This window comes from Anomalospiza imberbis, chromosome 3, assembly GCF_031753505.1.
Source record: "Anomalospiza imberbis isolate Cuckoo-Finch-1a 21T00152 chromosome 3, ASM3175350v1, whole genome shotgun sequence".
NCBI classification, from domain to species: Eukaryota; Metazoa; Chordata; class Aves; order Passeriformes; family Viduidae; genus Anomalospiza; species Anomalospiza imberbis.
Window position 1 is genome coordinate 71,071,188 of NC_089683.1, and position 9,839 is coordinate 71,081,026.

At 44.8% G+C, this 9,839-nt stretch overlaps 1 protein-coding gene across 2 annotated transcripts in view; it reads right to left on the reverse strand.

Annotated features, from left to right (window-relative positions):
* Positions 1 to 8,403, reverse strand: part of MAP3K21 (mitogen-activated protein kinase kinase kinase 21) — a 40,205-nt gene extending 31,802 nt beyond the window's left edge. Inside the window, exon 1 of one of the 2 annotated variants that reach the window (XM_068185059.1) lies at positions 7,547 to 8,403. In XM_068185059.1, coding sequence (XP_068041160.1) covers positions 7,547 to 8,285 — 739 coding nt within the window. In that variant the 5' untranslated portion in view covers positions 8,286 to 8,403. The remainder of the gene's footprint in view (positions 1 to 7,546) is intronic. The other variant, XM_068185060.1, reaches the window with a different exon arrangement.
* Positions 8,404 to 9,839: the final 1,436 nt, after the last annotated feature.

The window sequence follows — 9,839 nt, forward strand, 5'->3', positions numbered from 1 at the left end:
AAAAAAAAAAAAATCTGCATTTGCAGAAGCATTATTAGTGAAAAGTCATTGAAACAAATTTCAATGCCTTAAATTTAACAAATAATCAAAAATAAATTTCAAGGTCAGAAATTACCCTGCACTGCAACCACTCCTTGCAAATGTTTATCGTACAAGGTCAGTCTGTTTCAGAACTTGAAACACTGAAGCAAGTTTAGAAGAAAGTTCAGACTCAGTGGTAAGAAAACTTAGAGACTGCAAACAAAAAGCCATTCTCTTCTAAGGTCAAAGAAACCACAAAACAGCATTCAACATCCAAATACAGTTCAGTGATGTGTTGCTTCTCTATTCTTTTGAGGTTGCAGAACATTTTCATGAAACTTTTAATATTTGCAAAGAGGGTCCAAAGACATGCTCTGTCCCTGCAGCTCCAATGCAGATGGGGGAATAATCTGTAACTGACAACTGAGTTATATCTCGATTTCTTCTAATGCTTGGATAACACCACCAATGTCTAAATCCCAACCACACTTTGCAGTCAGTTTATTTAAGTACAATACCTCATTTAACAAGTGTTATGGTCAGCAGTTAAACTTATTTTTCACTGTTTAGGGGAATTAACAAAATTGTATATGTATTTTAACAGCTAATGGGAGGTGTTTAGCTGTCTGGTTTTCCACTGACCTTTGTGGAAATGGGTTGCTTGCTCGGCATAATTTTCAGAGGCAAAAATGTATATGAACATATCTTTAGGGTATTAGCTATAAAAAAAAGAGCCAAATAATGCTTGAAGTCTTCTTTAAGACACAAATATTAAAAACACTCTTATCCGAAGTCCTACATTTCAATTTATAATGCTACCCCAAAACAGAACTCTTTATCATCAAAAACAGTGAGCAAACACAACATACAGACTAGAATGTGACTCCCCACATTCTCCATGAAGAGGTCACCAGAAACCCTGGTGCAAATGAAAGTCCTGGAGAAACCTGCTAGGAATGAGTATAACAAAGCAGAAAAAAAAAAAATCTTCCAAAAGTTATAAAACAGATCACTTGGTGTTTTACAATGACAGAACAAAGACAGAGAGAAGAAGACATGAAAAACCAAGTTAGATCCAGAGAAAGATCAAAGTAATATTATTCTGGACTAAATAATTCAACCTGTTAGAGATGCAGTCTCAACACCAAATAAGAAACAACTCTCTACAGCTGTCAGATGGACATAGTTGGGAAAACATTACAACAAAAGTCTGAATTAAAAATGAGTTATAAATAGGGGTATTAAAAGTTCATGAAGTTTTAATTAATCAAATTACATATAGCTAGTGTTTCAGCCCAGAGTCTTGTTTTCAGCATAAAGCACTACATGTAAATATACTTCAGCCTTGTTAAGTTTGAGGGACTTTGTTCTAAATTAATGAGTAATCTTTCTCACCTGTTAATGTCCAGACTTGAGACATAGAAAAACATCAAACAGAAGCAAAATTAGAAGACCGTAATTGCAATGAAATAAATGGCAACTGTAGTTAAGTCTTCATCTACAAATAAAATAACTGCTGGATATTATTCCTCCTCTGAAAGCTTTGACTGTAGAAATATTGTATTACAGAGCAGTAGTTCACAAAATTTCATTTAATGGATATTGTACTAAAATCATAATGTTCCTGAATATTATTTTTAAATGCTGAAACACATCCCTCAACTTGAAATTAGGCCTCTACAACATTTTAACACTATAGTAATTAACACTTTAGTTATTTCTATGGTGAATCGAGACAATTGCAGCAACCAGTTACTCAAAATTGTTCTCTCTTGAATTCCAGCATCTTTCTGGACATAAACTATACAACATATTTATATGCAACAAGCATATATATCAAGTGAATATTAAAACAGGTATAACACATAGCATTGCCTTTGATGAACTGGAAAAAGATAATACTTTAGCTCAAGGCTGCTAAGCATTTGATGCTGCCACAGAATCCAGCTAACCTTCAGGGCCTCTCAAAAAAATAGAATCCCTATCTACATAGTCCGAGCACACATGAAATAATGAAAAAAAATTTACTGGGAGCAATGTTTCATGAAACACAGAACTGTTTCATGTGACATAAGGACATTCAAAATAAAAATTTCCTGGAATTCAATGGCACACTAACTTTAAGTAGATCACAACGTTCAAAACAGATGTTGTTTCCCAAATTAATGAAATTTTGCAATCCTACTGATATTTGCATGAAGGTGGTTTGATTTTGGTTTTCTGTGGGTTTTTTTAAGAATACTTAGCCAACAAGGTTATAAAAACCAGTGCTCCTTCCTGCATATACACTTCCAGATGCTTCAGGATGTATGACCAGCTCTTAATGTTGCAATGCAGCAGCATTATTCTTACAGCAAAGCACAAGGCAGGGCTGCCGCCTCTCAGAGATGGGATAGGAACATGGTACACCTGGCATAATTTCTAACTTTATGTGATTTTAAGTAATTAAGAACAATGTAAAGCATTTAAATACCGTGACTTCCTATATGAAGGCAGCATGGAAAACAACAGCCTACTGATTTTAAAATGCTAAATAACTTCTGGCCTACTATTCTACCTGATTGACAGTTATCAAAGTGATGCCACACTCTCAAAGACGTGGTTCCAATGAGTTTTATGAAAACCGGCTGCCTTCCGGCAGAGGAACTTCAGTTAGTTCTGCCAGGAAAAACATCCACTCCCCTCCAGACCTCAGAGACACCAGCCACCAGCAGCTTAGCAGCTAGCCAGGCAGTACAAGCAATGTCAAACCAATTACAGCATATGCAGCATGCTACAGGAGGTGCCTGAGTCACCCAGCATTGGAGATAGACACCTTGGCACAGTCAGGCTTAGCCCATCAGGGACACTGGAGATGTGGAAGCCAACAAGAGACTGTAAGTTCTACAAATGGGAGTGCCAAGAGGAGGAGACTGAGATGCAGAATACATCAGGTTTTTTAGTTTTGTTACACCACAATAGGTGAGCAGTAATTGGCACAGTGCTACCGACAGAAAAAACTCCAAGTTTCATGGCCATCAGTGGGCATCTTGAAACTTTCAAAGGAAGTTACGTTGAAGCTCAAATCTACTGAAAAGTCATTTCTCTTCTCTCTCAAAACTACCAAAGACAATTGCAATAATATAAGAATGTAATTTTGAATTCTCTTGGTAATTGTACAAGATTCCACATTTCAAACATTTAATAACAGCTGTAATTGTGATGTGAAAAAGTCTTAACCTCTTCAAAACAGTAAAGAGACAAATTATGCACCCTAGTGATTTCAGAACACATAAAATCAGTTCAGAAAATGGCAGATAGGCTTAACTCTAGTTTCTTACTCTTCCTCTCCTTGAACAGCTAGCCTAAAGTTGCTATACAGAGAAGTTTGAGAGAAAGCAGTTTTTACTAATTCTGGAAAACATCTCCATCTTATTTTAGAAGGTGTTTAATAGAATAACTTGAGCAATTCTGCTACAAATAACCTGTAAAAGCAAAGAACCAGAGATAATTTGTTCTTGCTTTTTTTCAAACTCCAGGACACCTTGCCTCAACAAAAGCTACTGAGTCAACAGTTCTGTGAAAACACATTACACTTCCTTTTAAGATTTTAAAATCAAATGGTTTCTATTCTCTAACTGCTACTCATTATACTAGTTTGAAGAACATGACATTACAGTGGGTTGCTGTCTCGTATGTTTGATTCCTTGGAATTCCAAGTAGTTCTCATTAGAACTGTCACTTCCATGGCCTTATTCAACAACCCTTGGAACTCAAGCTGACCTCAACAATTTCAAAAAGCAATATAAACTCAATGCCCTTCACAGAGCTGAGGGCTGCAAAGGACCCTGGATTGTTGGAGGAGCTGGTGAAAACCACAGCAAACTGAACCCTGCTGGCATATCCATCTATGACAAGTGAGCACAGAGCTCTTTATCAGTACTGTGTTAGTACACTTAACCTACACATAATCAACTCTGTAATCATGGATAGGTCTATGCCATAAGCAAGATATTCTGAACTTATTGCAATGCTTCCTACAAGTACACAAGGCTGCTGCACTAGACATAAAGCGTGTTTTTTTTAAAGGCAGAAGTAGCGCACAGTCTGAAATCAACCCCAGAATTCCAAACCTCAATTTTCTCTACCCTTGACTCAGAAAGTGAAAATGTGGCATACTCTACCTGAACATATTACTAGCTTTCTTCAGGATACAATAATCAGGGGAGGCTATGCTGAGCCCTTAAACTACCACAGGTATTGAAACTAATGGAGTGTCCTTGCTCAGAAGCAAGGAATTTTATCCCATCAGAGAAAAAAGTTGCCCTTCCAAAGAGTCAGAAAAACAGCTGAGATGTGGTAAAAAGACACAAATAACTATTAGTGTCTAGTCTTGTAGATGAATTCCTGTCTTTTATTTCCAGTAAATCCTAATTTTTTTTCATAATCAGCTGGCATGCTTAATCAAGAATAAATTCCTACCCAGAAGACAGAGTTAGAAATATTTGAGTATTTTCACAATTTTTAAGACATTTTTTCGGTTAAAGCATCAATTCATTCAGAATTCCTTGACTAACAATGATGGCTTGAAAAAAAAAAAAAATTCTTCCATGATTTTTATTCAGATTTTAGATTAGGTAAAGCTCACGTCTTTAACTTTAGATTATGCCCTTAATCTATAAAGTAAATTGAGGAATGTAAGAACTGCTTATGAGAAGTTATCCTCAAAACAGGCCATGATCTTTGTCAGTGAAACTTCTCACCACTTCAGCCACACAAGATTTTATAAAGCAACAGCTTTATTAAATTTGCAAGGCAACATTAGAGACCATGGTTACTACGTTCCATTTAATCACACTTATCTAAAGCTAAGATTTCTTTACACCTTTGTTTTGTCTGCTTCTGAAAAGCCTGAAAATTTAAATCTATTTTTCGTGGACTCCAGGACTGAAGAAACTCCCTCTGCTGTTAATAAAATTCATGAGTTACATTTTACTTCCCTGTTCAGCCCTCAAAACCAAGTTTGTTAGTTTTCCTCTCCAATATGGAAAACATTTGTTTACCTATTAATTGCCCTTACTCAGGCAGAAACACAAACCTTTTCCCAGCTCCCAAAAGGAAACCAATGAAACAAGAGCATTCAAACCTAGATTGTCACTGCTGTTAATAAAAACTGGCTGCTCTCATGGCCCTTCTGTTTGTGGCACTTTCTCTTCAGTCCTGTCAATTTGGCATCAGTGAAACTACACTAGATAAGCCACAGAGATCCCAACTCCATAAAACTGCACTAAGTAACATGCTTGCCTTGGAGATGCTTGCTATTGCCTGCCAACCACAAGCCCAGACATATACCTTTTCTGGATCAAATACACTGGTAGAAGGGGCTCCCTTTCCCTGGCTGGAAAAATTAGTTCCTGCCTGCTTGCTAGGGAAATAGTTTGAGAAGCATTCCTTTCCACACCATATTAAGGGCAGTCATTTTTCTATTTTATTGTCTGAGTAAGAAAAAACATCCTTCTTAACAAAAATGACTAAGCCAGCACAAAACTGATACATTCATATACTACCTAGAGCTGCTTAAGGGTGAGCACTGACTCACCACCACTAGCAGTGCCTGGAAAGCAGCTACGAGCAGGTGAGGAATGGGTGCTGCCAGACCCCTGCCTGGAGCTGCAGCCACTGCAGAGCTGTTACTATCCATGCCAAGCAAATCGCTCAGTCAACCCTGGCAGCATTCCACTCCCACTGTGCAAGACTGCAAAAGACTACAGAACAAGAATGAAGGGAAATTTCAATGAATGGATGAGTTACCATAACAGGGGATACTGCCATGACTTGCAGTCGTTTTAAATTCATGTTGTTAAACAGTATATGGTACCACCAGTGCACCATTGTCTTCTAACACAATCTTTTAGGTGGAAGGTCAAGAGACATAATTCTATTTAGCACATTCAGTACTTCTTCAAACTAAGAACTTTGTTTGAAGTATCTTGCTAAGATTAAGAAATACAGGTGAGAGACCTAACTAGCTCAAATTAAGTACATCTGCAACAGGAGTTAGCAATGAAAGCAGTGAATAGGCACATCTGCTGAGGTTATAATCAGAATTATATATTTTTTAAATGCTCTGCCATTACCCCATCATATGAAAAGATGATAATGGTTATCAGTTCTCAGCAGTACCCAACTCAGCTCCCAGTGTTATGCTAAACCACAGGGTTATGAATTTATTTCAGACACGAACTTTGTCACTGAACATGCTTCTAGCATGCAGCAGCCCACTCTGTCTAAGGAAAGCCACTAAATAAATACTCCAAGTGCAGCAGCTCGTTCTGAGCACAGCAGCAAACTAAAAGGGCACAAGCGGGGCTACAGACCACTTGCTAGAAATAAAGGTGTTGGCCATGACGCTAAATGTCCAAGATTTCACCGCCTGTGCTACAAACAGAATCACAAACACAGCTGAGCTAGGTTCTTTCTTTATCAAACAAATAGTGAGAGTATTCTCAGAACAGTCAGTCCCATGACTGAGCCTTGTCTTAACAGCCCATGCATGGTGACCTTCAAGACACACAGCCTCTTAAACAAAGTGCTTCAAACTTGAACGAAGCTTTTTTATTTCTACTGGACTACTTAAGGACTCCTAACTGGGAAAAAAAAAAAAAAGACTAACACATTGCTGCACTTTTGGAGCATTCAGAACAAAAATGAAAGAGTTGAGATTTCGGGAAACACACAGATTTCCACCTTCAGGTCATCATTTCTAAACACAACTACAACGGCAATCCATAAACACTCCAGCTTTCCAAATGCACAGTGGCCAAAATCTCAGATGCTTCTGTATTGTCAGATGGACCAAGGAGCCATTAAGCACAAATTGAGCAACTCCCTCATTGCTGCAGGTGCAGCCAAGGGATGAAAGCAAATCTGGCATCTGAACAACAGTTTCTACTGGTTTTAAGGTACTTGTCTTTTCCACCTCAATGGTGGCTAACTGGGTAAATTTTAACAATGTTAAATGCATGCAGTGAAAACCAGAAACACATATGATTGTTCGGCAGTGAGAAAGAAGTGATACCCTTATTAAATCTTTTCTTTACAAGGCGCTTGGTTCCTTGGGTAAGTTTTAAAAGGCAGGAGTAAAAACAGCCTTGCACATCTGCAATTGTGGTTGCGCACAGGATTTTATCCCGCTCAAAGGGAGCTTCCCTCCGAGGGGGCAGGACTTTGCGTGTGCTGAAGGTACCCCCGGTTCCTCCCGACCTTTCCACGAGTTCGTGGCCAGCTCACAGCCCGGCAAACCGACCTGCCGCTTGCCCAAGCTTCTGGCACGGGGTGCCCAAGTTGCGACATCCATCCCCCGGTGGAACAGGGCTCTCGGACGGAGCCCGTCCAGGCCCGGCCACCCGCCTCCGCAGCCAGCGCCGCCACGCCGGGCTCACGCCGGGTCACCCCCGGCCCAGCGGCCTAGGGCGGGGACATCCCCTCGCCGTCGCGGTCCGAAGGTCCCTCGTCACCTCCCCCCAGCGCCCCGCCCGAGACTCACTGTTGCTCGACTTGAGGTCCCGGTGCAGGATGGGGACGATGGCCTCGTCGTGCAGGTAGAGCATGCCGCGGGCGATCTGCACCGCCCAGTTCACCAAGATGTGCGGGGGGATGCGGCGGCCCCCGCGGGCGGCCGCGGCCCCGGGGGCGGCGGCCAGGGCCCTGTTGAGGGATCCGCCGCGGGCGAACTCCATGACGAGGCAGAGGTTTGGCTCTCGCAGACAGACCCCGTGCAGGGCGATGATGTTGGGGTGCCGCAGCATGGAGAAGAGCTTGGCCTCCTGCCGCACGCTCTCCGCCGTGGCCGTGATGTCCTCGTCGGGGTCCTGCCGTGCCGCCTTCACGGCCACCTCGCGGCCCCGCCAGGTGGCCCGGTACACCTTCCCGAAGCCCCCAACGCCGATGATCTCCTGCAGCTCCAGGTGCTGGAAGTCGATCTCCGTTAGGGTCCCCGCGGGGTCCCCCCGCCCGCCGCCCCCCGCCGCCGCTCCACCGCGGGGCTGGCGGGTCACGTAGTTGGCCGGGAAGATGCCGAGGCGGTGGCGGATCTTCCCCGCCCACCAGCCGTCGTCGCCGGACACCGCCGCGTCCTGCGACAGCACCTCCACCACGTCCCCTCGCCGCAGGCTCAGCTCATCCTCGCCGCTCGCCTCGTAGTCGTACAGCGCCGTCCACAGCGGGCACGGACCCCCGCTGCCACCGGCGGCCGCCGCCGCCGCCCCGGCGCCCGGTAGAGCCATGGCAGCGACCTCAGCCCCGGCGGCCACCAGCAGCAGCGCCGCCGACGCGAGAGCGCCCGCCCAGCCGCATCCTCACCTGCCGCCGCCGCCGAGCGGGAGCCGCGGGAGGGGAGGGCGGGGCGCGGGCAGGGGCGGGGCCTCCCGGCCCCGGTCGCAGCCGCCGCCGCGGGGCTCCGGCGGGGAGAGCGCAGGCGCGCGCGGGAAAGGCGGGGAGGGCAGCGCCGGTGCCCCGCGCCCGCCCGCCCGGGCCCGCCCATTGGCCGCCCGCCGTCACGTGGCGCGGGTGCGGTCCCGCGGAGCCGGGGGACGAGGCGGAGTGGGCTGTGCCCCCCCTTGGGTCCCTCAAGGGCTGCGGGTCGGGCTCAGGGCTCGTGCCTCCGCCGCAGTTTCCCCTCTCCTTCCTTGTGCGGTTTTGGGGCGCCTTTGGAACAAACCCCAAGAGGGTTCTGAAGAAACCGAACTTCCTCGGTTCGTGCTTGCTCTGCCACCTGCCTCCGCCGCTCGTGGGCTGTCTCACGGAATGGGTCAGGTTGGAAGGGACCACAGGCGGTCATCTGTTCCAAGCTTCCTGCTCAAGCAGGGCCATCCTAGAGCACGTGGCACAGGATTGAGGCCAGGTGGTTCTTGAACATCTCCAGTGAAGGAGACTCCACAACCTCTCCAGACAATCTGTTCCAGAGCTCAGTCACTCTCACAGTGAAGTTCTTCCTCATATTCAGGTGGAATTTATTGTGCGTCAGTTTCTGCCTGTTGCCTCTTGTCCTATTGCTCAGCCCCACTGAGAAGAGCCTGGCTCCGTCCTCTTGGCACCCTCCCTTTAGATACTGACAGACATTGATGAGGTCCCTTCTCAGTCATCTCTTCTCGAGGCTGAACAGGCCCAGCTCCCTCAGCCTGTCCTTGTGAGAGATGCTCCAGGCCCTTAATTCTTTGTTGCCCTCCTCTGGACCCACTCCAACTCTCCCCTGCTCACCACGCTGTCCATGCACAGGCTGAGAGAGTCCCAGCCCTGTGTGGTGTGATCACACAATCCTTTCAGTTAAGAGGTTGCCTGAAAATAGCAAATGCTGGGTATGTGCTATTTCTGGATAAAGATTCTCCTGGTTTTAAGTGGAAAAATCGTATCACTTTCTAAACTACAGTTGTCGTTTCCTTGGAAGTTGGAGGGAAGTGTGTGGGCTGGGGACGCCCTCCCGTCTCGCCAGTGTGGTGGGAAACAGTGGTTCAAAGTGGAAGGAAATGAGTTTTCATGCCAGGAGCCAATCACTGTGCTGTGGGACCTGTGGTTATGGATGTGGCCTCCTCAGCAGAGGCCCTGAGGAGGACAGTAAAGGCTCAAGAAAGGTGTAAAACTGCACTGCTGCGTTGAATGACCTGATGCGATGAACACTCAATGTTTTGTAGAAAAACCTACATTCAGAGCACCATACATCTCTACATAAACACATAATTTGCAGCTGGATACCACAGAAGGAAGGTTTGAACATAAAGACAGTAATTTAAAAAAATACAGTATTAAAAAAATCATAAATTCTTGTTTATCCCTCTGTATTT